Source organism: Hypanus sabinus, chromosome 3 (genome assembly GCF_030144855.1).
Source record: "Hypanus sabinus isolate sHypSab1 chromosome 3, sHypSab1.hap1, whole genome shotgun sequence".
In the NCBI taxonomy this organism is placed as follows: domain Eukaryota; kingdom Metazoa; phylum Chordata; class Chondrichthyes; order Myliobatiformes; family Dasyatidae; genus Hypanus; species Hypanus sabinus.
In genome coordinates, this window is record NC_082708.1 from 2772384 (window position 1) to 2788931 (window position 16548).

The 16548-nt window shown below is 45.1% G+C and overlaps 1 protein-coding gene across 1 annotated transcript in view; it reads right to left on the reverse strand.

The window, feature by feature from the left end:
• The window catches only part of hpxa (hemopexin a), a 50077-nt gene extending 38471 nt beyond the window's left edge, over positions 1-11606 (reverse strand). The window contains exons 1-2 of the mRNA XM_059963525.1: positions 11588-11606; positions 6568-6651 (exon numbers count right to left, since the gene is read on the reverse strand). Of these exons, the coding sequence (XP_059819508.1) occupies positions 6568-6632 (65 nt within the window). The 5' untranslated portion in view covers positions 6633-6651; positions 11588-11606. The remainder of the gene's footprint in view (positions 1-6567; positions 6652-11587) is intronic.
• Between the last annotated feature and the right edge of the window lie 4942 nt (positions 11607-16548).

The following is a 16548-nucleotide window of genomic DNA, read 5'->3' on the forward strand; positions in this document are numbered from 1 at the left end:
TACACCTCTATCAGGTCACCTTTCATCCTCCAAGGAAAAAAGGCAAAGTTCACTCAACCTGTTCTCATAAGATATACCCTCCGATCCAGGCAACATCCTTGTCAATCTCTGCACTCTCTCTATAGTATTCATATCCTTCCTGTAGTGAGGTGACCAGAACTGAACAAGTGGAGTCTGACCAAAGTCTTATATAGTTGTAACATTACTTGACTGCTCTTGACAGAATCCCATGGTTGATAAAGGCCATCACACCATATGCCTTCTAAACAAAACTGTTAACCTGTGCAGCAGCTTTGAGTGTCCTATGGACGTGGACCCCAAGATCTCTCAGATCCTCCACACTGCCAAGAGTCTTACGATTTAGATTATATTCTGTCTTCATATTTGACCTACCAAAATGAACCACTTCCCACTTAATCTGGGTTGAAGTCAATCTGCCACTTCTCAGCCCAGTTCTGCATCCTATCAATGTCTCGCTGTAACCTCTGACAATCCTCCAGACTATCCACAACACCATCAACCTTTGTATCTTCAGCAAACATACTAACCCACCTTTCTCCTCCTTCATCCAGGTCATTTATAAAAATCACAAAGAGAAGGGGTCCCAGAACAGATCCCTGCGGAACACCACTGGTCACCAACCTTCATGCAGAATACAAACCATCTACAACCACCCTTTGCCTTCTGTGGTAAGTCTATTCTGGATCCACAAAACAAGGTCCCCTTGGATCCCATGCCTCCTTACTTTCTCAATAAGCCTTGCATGGGGTAACTTAACAAATACCTTGCTGAAATCCATATACACTACATCTACTGCTCTCCCTTCATCAATGTTATTTGTTACATCCTCAAAGAATTCAATCAGGCTCGTAAGGCATGACCTGCCCTTGACAAAGTCATGCTGACTATCCCTAATCAGATTATGTCTCTCCAAATGCTCATAAACCCTGCCTCTCAGGATCTTCTCCAACAACTTCCCACCACTGAAGTCAGACTATAATTTCCTGGGTTGCCTCTTCTCCCTTTTTTGAACAAGGGAACAACATTTGCAACCCTCCAATCCTCTGGTACCTCTCCTATCCCTATTGATGATATAAAGATTATCGCAAGAGGCTCATCCGTCTCCTCCTTTGCTTCACATAATAGCCTGTGGTATATCTCATCTGGTTCCAGTGACTTATCTAACTTAATGCGTGGACATCAGTGAGTTAGACCATCATGAGGAGTTTAAAACGAGACAGTTTTTTCTTATGCAGTTTGATCGAATGGTTATCGGAGTGGGTGAGAGAGTAGAGGGAGTCAGAGTAGGAAGGCTTTGGCGATAATGGGTCGAGGTGACTTGTTACTTGTAAAGAATAGAAACAGGAACTATGTCTGTGAGGCCGGTGTTCTGTACTGCGTGTCAGATGTGGGATGTCCGGGAGACTCCCAGCCTCCCTGATGGCCACGTCTGCGCCAGGTGCATCGAGGTGCAGCTCCTTAGGGAGTGGGTTAGGGAACTGGAGCTGCAGTTCAATGGTCTTCATCTGGTCAGGGAAAGTGAGGAGGTGATTGAGAGGAGCTACAGGCAAGTGGTCACTCCGGGGCCTCGGGAGACAGATAAGTGGGTAACAGTCAGGAGAGGGAAGGGCAAGAGGCAGGTACTAGAGAGTACCCCTGTGGCTGCCCCCCTTAACAGTAAGTACTCCTGTTTGAGTACTGTTGGGGGGGGGCAGCCTTCCTGGGGGAAGCAACAGTGGCCGTGCCTCTGGCACAGAGTCTGGCCCTGTGACTCAGAAGGGTAGGGAAAGGAAGAGGAAGGCAGTAGTGATAGGGGACTCTATAGTTAAGGGCTCAGACAGTTGATTCTGTGAGCACAGGAAAAGAATGCGGATGGCAGTTTGCCTCCCAGGTGACAGGGTCCAGGATTGTTTCTAATCGCATCCATGATATCCCGAACTGGGAAGGTGAACAGCTAGAGGTTGTGGTACATATTGGTACCAATAACATAGGTAGGAAAAGGGAGGAAGTCCTGAAAACAGACTACAGGGAGTTAGGAAGGACGTTGAGAAGCAGGACCGCAAAGGTAGTAATCTCAGGATTACTGCCTGTGCCACGCGACAGTGAGAATAGGAGTAGAATGAGGTGGAGGATAAATGCGTGGCTGAGGGATTGGAGCAGGGGGCAGGAATTCAGATTTTTGGATCATTGGGACCTTCTCTGGGGCAGGTGTGACCTGTACAAAAAGGACGGGTTGCACTTGAATCCCAGGAGAACCAATATCCTGGCGGGAAGGTTTGCTAAGGCTATTGGGGAGAGTTTAAACTAGACTTGCTGGGGGATGGGAACCGAACTGAAGAGATGGAGGAAGAGGCGGTGGGTTTACAGATGGAGAAAGCTTGGATTCATTGTGAGAGGGAGGATAGGCAGGTGATCGAGAAGGGAAGCGCTCAGACTGATGATCTGAGATGTGGCTATTTTAATGCAAGGAGTATTGTGAACAAAGTGGATGAGCTTAGAGTGTGGATCAGTACTTGGAGCTATGATGCGGTGGCCATTACAGAGACTTGGATGGCTCAGGGACAGGAATGGTTACTTCAAGTGCCGGGTTTTAGATGTTTCAGAAAGGACAGGGAGGGAGGCAAAAGAGGTGGGGGCGTGGCACTGTTGATCAGAGATAGTGTCACAGCTGCAGAAAAGGAGGAAGTCATGGAGGGATTGTCTACGGAGTCTCTGTGGATGGCAGTTAGGAACATGAAGGGGTCAATAACTCTACTGGGATTCTAGGATGACTGACAGCAGATTGAAAAACGAGCATGTTGATATTAAGATAGAGGATGTGCTGAAGCTTTTGGAAAGCATCCAGTTGGATAAGTTAGTGGGACTGGACAAGATGTACCCCAGACTACTGTGGGAGGTGAGGCAGGAGATTGCTGAGCCTCTGGCGAAGATCTTTGAATCATCAATGGGGACAGGAGAGGTTCTGGAGGATTGGAGGGTTGCGGATATTGTTCCCTTATTCAAGAAAGGGAGTAGAGATAGCCCAGGAAATTATAGACAAGTGAGTCTTACTTCCATGATTGGTAAATTAGAACCATAGAACATTACAGCACAGAAACAGGCCTTTTGGCCCTTCTTGGCTGTGCCGAACAATTTTTCTGCCTAGTCCCATTGACCTGCACCTGGACCATATCCCTCCAAACCCCTCTCATCCATATACCTGTCCAAGTTTTTCTTAAAAGTTAAAAGTGAGCCCGCACTTACCACTTCATCTGGCATTTCATTCCACGCTCCCACCACTCTCTGTGTGAAGAAGCCCCCCCCCATGTTCCCTTTAAACTTTTCCCCCTTCACCCTTAACCCATGACTTCTGTTTTTTTTCTCCCCTAGCCTCAGTGGAAAAAGCCTGCTTGCATTCACTCTATCTATACCCATCATAATTTTATACACCTCTATCAAATCTCCCCTCATTCTCCTACACTCCAGGGAAGTTGATGGAGAAGATCCTGAGAGGCAGGATTTATGAACATTTGGAGAGGCATAATATGATTAGGAATAGTCAGCATGGCTTTGTCAAAGGCAGGTCGTGCCTTACGAGCCTGATTGAATTTTTTGAGGATGTGACTAAACACATTGATGAAGGAAGAGCAGTAGATATAGTGCACATGGATCTCAGTAAGGCATTTGATAAGGTACCCCATGCAAGGCTTATTGAGCAAGTAAGGAGGCATGGGATCCAAGGGGACATTGCTTTGTGGATCCAGAATTGGCTTGCCCACAGAAGGTAAAGAGTGGTTGTAGACGGGTCATATTCTGCATGGAGGCCGGTGACCAGTGGTGTGCCTCAGGGATCTGTTCTGGAACCCCTCCTCTTTGTGATTTTTATAAATGACCTGGATGAGGAAGTGGAGGGATGGGTTAGTGAATTTGCTGATGACACAAAGGTTGGAGGTGTAGTAGATCATGTCGAGGGCCGTCAGCGGGACATTGATAGGATGCAAAACTGGGCTGAGAAGTGGCAGATGGAGTTCCACCCAGATAAGTGTGAGATGGTTCATTTTGGGAGGTCAAATATGATGGCAGAATATAGTATTAATGGTAAGACTCTTGGCAGTGTGGAGGATCAGTGGGAGCTTGGAGTCCATTGGACACTCAAAGCTGTTGCGCAGGTTGGCTCTGTGGTTAAGAAGGCATACAGTGTATTGGCCTTCATCAATCGTGGAATTGAATTTAGGAGCTGAGAGGTAATGTTGCAGCTATATAGGACCCTGGTCAGACCCCACGTGGAGTACTGTGCTCAGTTCTGGTCGCCTTACTACAGGAAGAACATGGAAGCCATAGAAAGGGTGTAGAGGAGATTTACAAGGATGTTGCCTGGATTGGGAAGCATGCCTTATGAGAATAGTTTGAGTGAACTCAGCCTTTTCTACTTGGAGTGGCTGAGAATGAGAGGTGACCTGGTAGAGGTGTACAAGATGGTGAGAGACATTGATGATGTGGATAGTCAGAGGCTTTTTCTCAGGGCTGAAATGGCTAACATGAAAGGATACAGTTTTAAGGTGCTTGGAAGTAGGTATAGAGGAGATGTCAGGAGTAAGTTTTTTTACGTAGAGAGTGGTGAGTGCGTAGAATGGGCTGCCAGCAATGGTGGTGGAGGCAGATACGATAGGGTCTTTCAAGAGACTCCTGGATAGATACCTGGAGCTTAGAAAAATAGAGGGCTATGGGTAACCCTAGGTAATCTCTAAGGTGTGGGCTGCAGGGCTTGTATTGTGCTTTACGTTTTCTATGTTTAATTTTTTTTAGATGCATTTCAAAAGGTCCAGGATATCCTCTTTCTTAATGTCTATAAGTTTGCTGTAAGTCATCCCCACAATTGCCAAGGTCCTTTCCAGTGGTGAATACTGAAGCAAAGTACTCATTGACTACTTCTGCTACTTCCTCCGATTCCATACACACAGTTCCACTGTCGTACCTGATTGTCCTATTCTCACTCGGCTCATCCTCTTGCTCTTCATGTACTTGTAGAATGCCTTGGGGTTTTCCTTAATTCTGCTCACCAAGGCCTTCTCATGGCCCCTTCTGGCTCTTCTAATTTCCTCCTTCAGCTCCTTCCTGGTACCCTTGTAATTTTCTACAGCTCTAACAGTGTCTTATTCCTTGAAACTTTTAAGCTTTTCTTTTCTTCTAAACTACATCCTTTGTACACCATGTTCTTTAACCCTACCATTCTTTCCCTGTCTCAATGAAACATACCTGTGCAGAACTCCATGCAAGTGTTCCCTGAACATTTACCACTTTTCTGACGTGCATTTCCTTGAGAAAATCTGCTCCCAATTTATGTTCCCAAGTTCCTGCCTTATAGCATCATATTTCCCCCTAAATGTTTTCTTAAATTGTCTGCTCCCATCCCTCTCCAGTGCTATGGTGAAAGAGATAGAGTTATGGTCACTATCTTCAAAACACTCCCCCACTGAGAGATCCGACACCTGACCAGGTTCATTTCCCAATACCAGATCAAGTACAGCTTCTCCTCTAGTTGGCTTATCTACATATTGTGTCAGGAAACCTTCCTGAACGCACCTAACAAACTCCACCCCATTCAAACCCCTTGCGCTCAGGAGATGCCAATCAATATTAGGAAAGTTAAAATCTCCCATCACAACAATCCAATTATTATGCCGAGATTAAACTCCGACTCCTCGAGCTGTGATAGTTATGCTCTAATCACTGCATTACCATGGTGCCCCTGGATGGTCCAGTTATCATCTCCATAACAAATAAATTAACTCTAAACCTACTGACAGGGTGGCACCCATTTACACTGATCCCATTTTATTCTCCACACATTCCCACCAATTCAACCCCTCACCCACACACTGGAGGCAATTAACCCCCAACCCTGTGCATTGTTGGGATGTGTGAAGGAACTCACTGACTTGGAATATTGTCTTCAGTTCTGATTGCCTCAGTGCAGGAAGGATTTGGAAGATTTAGAGGGGTTCAGAGGAGATTTACCAGGATGCTATGTGGATTAGCGAGCATCTCTTATCAGGAAATGTTGAACAAGTTTGGGCTTTCTTCATTAGAGTGAAGGACAATGAGAGGTGACTTGATCAAGGTGTACAAGCTGATAAGAGGCATAGATAGAGCAGACAGTCAGAGACTTTTTCCGGGGTGGAGTAAAGTAATTGGAGGCAAGTATAGGGGGAATGTCAGGGGTAGGTTTTTTTTTACACAGAGGTGGTGGGCGTGTGGAACACGCTGCCAGGGGTGGTGGTGGAGGCAGATACATTTGGGACATTGAAGAGACTCTTGGATGATTGAAAAATGGAGGATTATGTGGGAGGGAAGGGTGAAGTTGATCTTGAATTAGGTTGAGAGGTCTGTGTGACGTTGTGGGCCCAAGGGTCTGTACTGTGAAATGGGAACTCCCTGAGGAAACCCCCACAGTCATGGGGAGAAGGTGTGGTGAGGCAGTGGCTCTACCCTTGTGTCCCTGTGCCATCCCCACTCAGCACGGCTACCCGTGGCCCGGTCTGTGACTGGGGGAATGCAGGGAGGAATCCTTCTTTAACCAGTACTCACCCAGGCAAGAAGAGCAAGAGAGCCACAACCAAGCAGAGGCACAGGTGTCTGAGCAGGGACTTCATGTTGGTTCAGAGGCACAGCCTGCACGGAGAGAACAGGACTGGGGCCGTATATATACCCCTCAGCCAATGCAAACATGGCTCAGAGCCAGAACAAACTGTCCCCAGTACTTGGACTCTTTCACAAGTTGTCCTCAAAGCACCAGATTCCGGAAAACAAAGGCCAATGGGTGTGTGTCAAGTAAACAAGCGCCTGATTTCTGAGAACAAACCACTGTCACTCCTCCCTGAGTTCTGTGCCTCTTTCTGTGTGGGGAGCACGGAGCGTACCGGCAGAGCATAGTGGCTAGTACGGGTCCCTGCACCCTTTCATCCTCAGCCTGTCTCCTGGGGACATGGTGACCAAGGTCACAGGCAGCACAGTACAGAACATAGAACAAAGAACATAGAACTATACAGGCCCTTAGACACACAGTGCTTTTAACCCTCTGCAAGATCACTTTAGTCCTTCCACCCTCCATTTCTCCATCATCCATGTGCCTATCTGTCTCATACATGTCCCGAATGTATCTGCCTCTACCACCGTCTCTAACAGTGTGTTCCACACACCCACCACGCTCTGTGTAAAACCCCACCTCTGACACCCCCCTATACTTTCCTCCAGTCAGAACCAGGTTTAATGTGACTGGCACACATCATCACATTAGTTGTATCTGTACATTGCAATACATAATAATAAACTATAAATTACAGTAATATGTACACAGTGACTATAAAAAGATACACTCCTTCCCGGAAGTTTTCATGTTTTATTGTTTTACAACATTGAATTTAATTAGCCTTTTTTTGACATTGATCAACAGAAAAGACTCATGTCAAAGTGAAAACAATTTTCTACAAATTGGCTAAATTTATTACAATTATTAAACATAGATTGATTGATTGTTTAATTACTCACTCCTTCAAGTCAGTATTTAGTAGATGCACCTTTGGCAGGAATTACAGCCTTGAGTCTGTGTGGATAGGTCTCTACCAGCTTTGCACATCTGGGCACAGCAATTCTTCCCCATTCTTCTTTACAAAACTGCTCAATCTCTGTCAGATTGCATGGGGATCATCAGTGAACAGCTCTTTTCAAAGCCACAAATCCTCAATTGCATTGAGGTCTAGACCCTAAATCGGCCACTCCAGGACATTAATTTTGTTTTTAAGCCATTCCTATGTAGCTTTGACTTTATGCTTGGGGTCATTATCTTGCTGGAAAATAAATCTTCTCCCAAGTCGCAGTTCTCTTGCAGACCGCTTTTCCTCCAATGTTTCCCTGTATTTTACTGCAATCATTTACCCCCTCCCTTCACAAGCCTTCCAGGACCTGCTGCAGTGAAGCATCCCCACAGCATGATGCAGCCACCACCTTCACAGTAAGGACTGTATCAGGTTTTCCTCCAGGATTTCCCTGTATTTTGCTGCATTCATTTTACCCTCTCCCTTCACAAGCCTTCCAGGGCCTGCTGCAGTGAAGCATCCCCACAGCATGATGCAGCCATCACCGTGCTTCACGGTAGGGATGGTGTGCTTTTAATGTGCAGTGTTTGGTTTACACCAAACATAATCTGACGGCCAAAAAGCTTAATTTTTGGTTTAATCAGAGGATAGAACCTTCTTCCAGCTGAGTTCAGAGTCTCCCACGTGCCTTCTGGCAAACTCCAGCTGCGATTCCATGTGGGTTTTATCAACAGTGGCTTTCTCTTTTCCACTCTCCCATAAAGCTGTGACTGGTGAAGCACCTGGGCAACAGTTGCTGTATGTACAGTCTCTCCATCTCAGCACCGAAGCAGATTTACAGCTGTGCCAGATTCTTTCCTTTTCTTGATGACTGACTTAGCTGTACTCCAAGGGATATTCAGTGAGTTGGAAATTCCCTTGTATCCATCTCCCAACTTATTTTCAATAATCTTTTCACGGAGTTGCTTGGAGTGTTCTTTTGTCTTCATAGTGTTTTTGCCAGGATTCTGACTCACCAGCACTTGGACCTTCTTCTGACTTTTAATGGCGGTTGGCAATCCAACTTAAAGGAGCATTACTACCAGCAACTAGACTGGAGTGTGGTGTGGAGAGTTGAGAAATGAAACTAGTTCTTTATCAAATGAAAACTAAACTACCCCAAAAGCCCTATAGATTGTAAATAAAGAAAGACAATATTATGAACTAAATTAAAGTCATTCCCATTACTTAGTAAAGTTTTTAAATGAAAACTATCAACCCCTAAAGCTAGCAATACAGCCTACATTTGCTTTCTTTCAACCTTATACGCTTCACATTGTAAAAGTATGTTTAATTGTTTCATAATGATGACAACACCTACATCCAGAGTGATGTTTTCCAATCAGATATAAGGAATAATTGAGCATTGTATGCCCAATTCTAAGTCAAGTCAATATAATGCCTTTCCTTCTTGTTTTATCCCATTTTCCCATCAATCCAACAGTCTATATATTCTGTAAAGGTGTCTCCCCTTATGCCCAATATTCCACAAGTCTTGCAATTCTTCACGTACTTGTAGAATGCCTTGGGGTTTTCCTTAATTCTGCCCGCCAAGGCCTTTTCATGGCCCCTTCTGGCTCTCCTAATTTCTTTCTTAAGCTCCTTTCCTGTAGCCTTATAATATTCTAGATCTCTATCATTAGCTGGTTTTTTGAACCTTTCGTAAGCTTTTGTTTTCTTGACTAGATTGACAACAGTCTTTGCACACCACGGTTGCTGTATCCTACCATCCTTTCCATTGGAAACGTACCTATACAGAACTCCACACAAATATCCCCTGAATATTTGCCACATTTCTTCTGTACTTTTCCCAGAGAACATCTGTTTCCAATTTAAGCCTCCAATTTCCTGCCTGATAGCCTCATAATTCTTATTCCAATTAAATGTTTCCCTAACTTGTCTGTTCCTATCCCTCTCCAATGCTATGGTAAAGGAGATAGAACTGTGATCACTATCTCCAAAATTGAATTGAATTGAATTTTGGTTTATTGTCATTTAGAAACCACAACTGCAATGCAGTTAAAAAATGAAACAATGTTCCTCCAGAATTATATCACAAAAACACACGACAAAACAGACTGCACCAGAAAATCCACATAATGTTTGGCAATCCCCAATTCCAGAGTCCGGAGAGGCTGCTGCATATTAATATCACGCTACCATCTTAGCGCGTCCCCAGAAAGGAGCTCCAAACCCACCAGACAAAACAAGACTACCCAGACACACCACGTCAGGAGACCAACTCTACCACCCAACAAACCAAAAACTAAAGCTCTCCCACTGAGACCTGACACCTGACCAGGTTCATTTTCCAATACCAGATCAAGTACAGTCTCTCCTCTTGTAGGCTTATCTACATATTGTGTCAAGAAACCTTCCTGAACACACCTAATAAACTCCACCCCATCTAAAACCCTTGCTCTAGGGAGATGCCAATCAATACTGGGGAAATTAAAATCTCCCAGCACAACAACCCTGCTATTATCACTCCCTTCCAGAATCTGACTCCCTATCTGCTCCTCAATGTCACTGTTACTATTGGGAGGTCTATAAAAAACACCCAGTGGAGTTATTGACCCCTTCCTATTCCTAACCTCCACCCACAGAAACTCCATAGACAATCCATCCATGACTTCCACCTTTTCTGCAGCTGTGACACTATCTCTGATCAACAGTGCCACGCCCCCACCTCTTTTACCTCCCTCCCTGTCCTTTCTGAAACATCTAAAACCCGGCACTCAAAGTAACCATTCCTGTCCCTGAGCCATCCAAGTCTCTGTAATGGCCATAACATCATAGCTTCAAGTGCTGATCCACACTCTAAGCTCATCCGGTTTATTCATGATACTCCTCGCATTAAAGTAGACACATCTCAAGCCATCGGACTGAGCGTGTCCCTTCTCTGTCACCTGCCTATCCTCCCTCTCGCACTGAATCCAAGCTTTCTCTATTTGTGAGCTGACCTCCCTTTCCTCCATCACTTCAGTTCGGTTCCCACCCCCCAGCAATTCTAGTTTAAAATCTCCCCAAAAGCCTTTGCAAACCTCCCTGCCAGGATATTGGTGTCCCTCAGATTCAAGTGCAACCTGTCCTTTTTGTACAGTTCATGCCTGCCCCAGAAGAGGTCCCAATGATTCAGAAATCTGAATCCCTGCCCCCTGCTCCAATCCCTCAGCCACGCATTTATCCTCCACCTTATTCTATTCCTATTCTCACAGTCATGTGACACAGGCAGTAATTCCGAGATACTGCCTTCTGCTTCTCAACTTCCTTCCTAACTCCCTGTTGTCTGTTTTCAGGACCTCTTCCCTTTTCCTACCTATGTCGTTGGTACCAATATGTACCATGACCTCTGGCTGTTCTCCTTCCCATTTCAAGATATTGTGGACGCGATCAGAAACATCCCGGACCCTGGCACCTGGGAGGCAAACTACCATCTGAGTTTCTTTCCTGCGTCCATAGAATCACCTGTCTGAACCCCTGACTATAGAGTCCCCTATCACTACTGTCTTCCTCTTCCTTTCCCTACCCTTCTGAGCCACAGGGCCAGACTCTGTGCCAGAGGCACGGCCACTGTCGCTTCCCCCAGGTAGGCTGTCCCCCCCAACAGTACTCAAACAGGAGAACTTATTGTCAAAGGGTACAGCCACAGGGGTACTCTCTAGTACCTGCCTCTTCCCCTTCTCTCTCCTGACTGTGACCCACTTGTCTGTCTCTCCAGGCCCTGGAGTGACTCCCTGCTCCTCTCTGTCACCTCCTCGCTCTCCCTGACCAGACGAAGGTTATCGAGCTGCAGCTCCAGTTCCCTAACACGGTCTCTAAGGAGCTGCAGCTCCACACACCTGCTGCAGGCGTGGCCATCCGGGAGGCTGGGAGGCTCCAGGAATGCCCCCCCCCCCCACCGTCTGACACTGAGTACAGGAAACTGGCCTCACACACCTACTTCCTGCCTGTATTCCAAGCAGATAACCTACCTCGCCTCGACCCTTTATCACCAAGTTCTTCCTACTTGGTCTCCTTCTACTCCAACATCCGCTTCTCTGACGCCCGCTCTGTAAATCTGTCTTCCTTTTAAACTCTTCCTGCTGTTCTCACTGGCTGACCTCCACACGCTTGTGCAGTCGTGTCCCAATCAAACCGCTGAAGAAATAACCCTGAAAGGGAAAAATACAGATATTAAATAGATATATTAATAAATAGAGATATTAGGGTTAGATAGAAATAGAGCTGTTGACTAGAGATAGTAAAGATAGAAGTAAAGGAACCCTTGGGAGACAGTGATCATAACATGACTGAATTCATACTGCAGTTTGAGAGGGAGAAACATAACTCACATGTATCAGTATCACAATGGAATGAAGGAAATTACAGAGGCGTGAGAGAGGAGCCTGCCCAGGTGGATTGGAGGAGGATACTGGCGGAGATGATGGTTAAAGTTTCTGGGAATAGTTTACAAGTTGCAGAACAGATATATCCCTCAGAAATTCTCAATTGGCAGCGGTAGGTGAAGTGTGGCTGACAAGGGAAGTTCAGGACTGCATAAAAGCCAAGGAAAGGGCTTATAATGTAGCAAAAGTAGTGAGAAGTTGGATGATTGGGAGGCTTTTAAAATCCAACAAAAGGCATTGAAAAAAGATAAAAGGGAAAAGATGAAATATGAGGGCAGACTAGCCAATAATATAAAGCAAGATACTAAAGGTATTTTCAGTTATATAAAGAGTAAAAGGGAGGTGATTGTCACTGGAAAATGATGCTGGTGAAGTAGTAATGGGGACAATGAAATGGCAGATGAACTTAATGGGTACTTGGCATCAGTCTTCATTCTGGAAGACAGTAGCAGTGTGCCAGAGGTCTGTGAGTGTCTTACAGCAGGAGTGATTCTCATTGTTATTATAGAGGAAAAAGTGCCAGGCAAATTCAAAGGTCTTAAGGTGGATAAGTCACCTGGACCAGATGGATGACATCCCAGAGTCTTGAAAGAGTTTGCTGAAGAGACATCAGATGCATTGGTCATGATCTTTCAAGAATCACTTGAGCCTGGCATGGACCCAGAGGACTGGAAGATTGCAAATGTCACTCCACCCTTTAAGAAGGGAGGAAAGCAAAATAAAAGGAAATTGTAAGCCATTTGCCCTCACCTCAGTGTTTGGGAAAGTGTTGGACTCTATTAATAAGGATGAGGTTTTGGGGTACTTGGACTAATGATAAAATAAGTCAAAGTCAGCATGGTTTCCGTCAAGGGAAGTTTTGCCTGACAAATCTGTTAGAGTTCTTCGATCAAGTAAAAAGCAGGGAGGACAAAGGAGAGGCAGTGGATGTCATTTACTTGTATCCACACATAAGGAGCCACACATGAAGCTGCTTAACAAGATAAAATCCTATGGTGTTACAGGAAAGATACTGACATGGATAGAGGAATGGCTGACAGGCAGGAGGCAGTGAGTGGGAATAAAAGGGGCCTTTTCTGGTTGGCTGTCGGTGACTAATGGTGTTCCTCAGGGGTCAGTATTGGGATCACTACTTTTCACTTTGCCTGTCTCTGATTTAGATAATGGAATTGATGGTTTTATGTCAAAGTTTGCAGATGATACAAAGATAGGTGGAAGGGTGGGTAGTGCTGAGGAAGCAGTGTGATTGTAGCAGGACTTAGACAGATTGGAGTTAAAGATGAGATCAGGGCGATAGTGAGAGATGATTTAAGATCTAAGGAGCAGAATGTTGAATCCATTTGGGTAGAGATTAGGAATAGTAAAGGGAAATAAATCACTGGTGGGAGTTGCCTATCTGTCACTGACAATAACATGACAGTGGCACAGGCAACAAACAGAGAAATACCTGAGGCATGTAAGAATGGAACAGCAGTTATCGTGGGGGACTTTAACTTCCACGTAGATTAGGTAAATCAAGTTAGTTGAGGCCGTTTTGAGGAAGATTTCATAGAATGCATCCATGATAGCTTTCTTGAACAGCATGTTACTGAACCTACAAGGGAATGTGCTGTCTTAGATCTGGTCCTGTGCAATGAGGCAGGTAAAATTAGTGATCTTGTAGCTGGATCCTCTTGGAAAGAGTGATCACAGTATGACTGAGTTTCTCATACAAATGGAGGGTGCAATAGTTCAATCTAAAACCAGTGTATTATGCCTAAACAAGGGATGAGAGAAGAGTTGGATAGGATAGACTGGGAACACAGGCTATCTGGTGGGATGGTTGAGGAATAGTGGAAGACTTTCAGAGAGATTTTTCATGGTGCTCAACAGAAGTATATTCTAGTTAAAAGCAAGGAAAGTAAGGGTGGGGAGAGCCAGCCTTGGATAACTAAGGAAATAAAGGAAGGTATCAAACTAAAAGCTCATGCATATAAGCCACTAAGAGTAGGGGAAAACTGGAAGATTAGGAAAACTTTAAAAAGCAACAAAGAACCACTAAGCAAGCTATAAAGAAAGGGACGCTAGAATATAAAAATAAAGTAGAACAAAATGCATACACAGATAGTAAAAGTTCTTAAAACTATATAAAGTGGAAAAGGGTGGCTAAAGTGAATGTAGGTCCCTTGAAGGATGAGAAGGGAGAATTGATATTGGGTAGTGAGGAAATGGCCGAGGCTTTGAATGACTTTCTTGTGTCGGTCTTCATGGTGGAAGACACATCTAACATTTCAAAGAGATGTTATGGATGTGATGGGAGGTGAGGTCCTGATACAATAGCTACCACTAAAGAGGTAATGCTGAGCAACCCTGTGGGCCTGAAGGCAGACAAGTCACCTGGTCCTGATGGAATGCATCCCAGCGTACTGAAAGAAATGGCAGAGGTTATAGTAGAGGCTTTGGAGATAATTTACCAAAATTCTCCGGACTTTGGGCAGGTCGCAGCAGATTGGAAGATGGTGAATGTCACATCACTGTTCAACAAAGGGTGTAGGCAAAAGGCAGGTAACTATAGGCCAGGTAGTTTAACACCTGTAGTTGGGAAGATGCTTGAAGCTATCAGTAAAGAAGAAATAGTGAAACATCTGGAAAGAAATGGATCCGTCAGGCAGATGCAGCATGGATTCAGCAAAGGCAGGTCCTGTTTGACAAACTGACTGGTGTTCTTTGAGGATATAATGAGCATAGTGGACAGAGGGGAACAGATGGACGTTATTTACTTGGATTTCCAGAAGGCGTTTGGTAAGGTGTCGCGTAAAAGACCTATCCATTGGATAAGGATGCATAGCGTTGGGGGTGATGTATTGACATGGATAGAGAATTGGTTAACAGTAGAAAGCAGAGAGTTGGGATACATAGGTGTTACTCTGGTTGGCAATCAGTGGTGAGCAGTGGGGAGAAGGTGTAGACTCCAAGGGTGGTGAGGCCCTTTTGTCTCTATGCCATCCCCCCTCAGATGCTACCCATGACCCCTTCACTTGCTGGTGGGCCGGTCTGTGACTAATGGGACTGAAGGGTCCCCTGGACCCTTTCATCCTCAGCCTGTCTCCTGGGGACACGGTGATCATTCCCAAGGTCACAGGCAGCACAGTACAGAACATAGAACAAAGAACATAGAACTATACAGGCCCTTAGACACACAGTGCTTTTAACCCTCTGCAAGATCACTTTAGTCCTTCCCCCCACCCACATAATCCTCCATTTTTCTATCATCCATGTGCCTATCTAAGAGTCTCTTAAAAGTCCCTAAATTTATTTGCCTCAATGCCACCCCTGACACCCACCACTCTATGTGTGAAAAATTTGTCTCTGACATTGTGCTTGGAAGTAGGTACAGAGTTGATGTCAGGGGTAAGTTTTTTACACAGAGAGTGGTGAGTGCATGGAATGGGCTGCCGGTGACAGGGTGGATTCAAATATGATAGGGTCTTTTAAGAGACTCCTGATCAGGTACATGGAGCTTAGAAAAATAGAGGGCTATCGGTAACCCAAGGTAATTTCTAAAGTAAGTACATGTTGGGCACAGCATTGTGGGCCGAAGGGCCTGTATTGTGTTCTAGGTTTTCTATTCCCCCTATACTTTCCTCCAATCAGATTTATTATCACTGACATGTGTCATGAAAATAGTTGTTTTGTGGCGGTAAAGGATGGTTGGGTGAAGGAACCATGGGTGACAAGAGATGTGGAACATCTAGTCAAGAGGAAGTAAGAAGCCTACTTAAGGTTTAGTACTACACTTGATCTTAGCCAAAAGGCCGAGAAGCGATACTTAAGGTTTAGGAAGCAGGGATCAGACAGGGATCCAGAGGGTTACATGGACAGAGCTCAAGAATGGACGTAGGAGAGTTGGGAGATGGTGGCAGGCATGAGAAGGCCTCGGTGCACTGGATTATGGAAAACCCCAAAAGTGTTCCACAGGTTTGAGAAGAACCAGGTGAGGTCTAGAGTGAATGTACGAGTGACCAGGGATAGAAGGGGAACCCGTGCCTGGAGGAGGTAGGGAGGTCATTAATGAATACTTTACTTCAGTATTCACCACTTAAAGGGACCTTGACGATTGTGAGGACAGCAGAGAACACACTGATTTGATAAAACATATTGATGTTAAGGAAGCTGTTGTGCTGGAACTTCTGAAACAATTAGGATGTCCGAGTCCTCAGGGCTGGATTGGATATAGCCCAGGTTACTACAGGAGGAGATTGCTGTTGGCAATGATCTTTACATCCTCACTGGCCACAGGAGTAATACCAGATGACTGGATGTGGAAAATGTCATTCCTTTTTCAAGAAAGGGGATAGGGAGTAGGATTATTGACATCAGGAAGAGGAAACTGGAGGTCCATGAGCCAGTCCTCATTAGGGGATCAGAGATGGTGAGGGTCAGCAACTTTAATTTCCTCTGTATTCTCATTTCAGAAGACCTGCCCTGGGACCAGCACCAGTGCCATTACAAAGAAGGAACAGCTCAGCCTCTACTTTCTGAGTTTGCAAAAATTTGTCATGTCATCG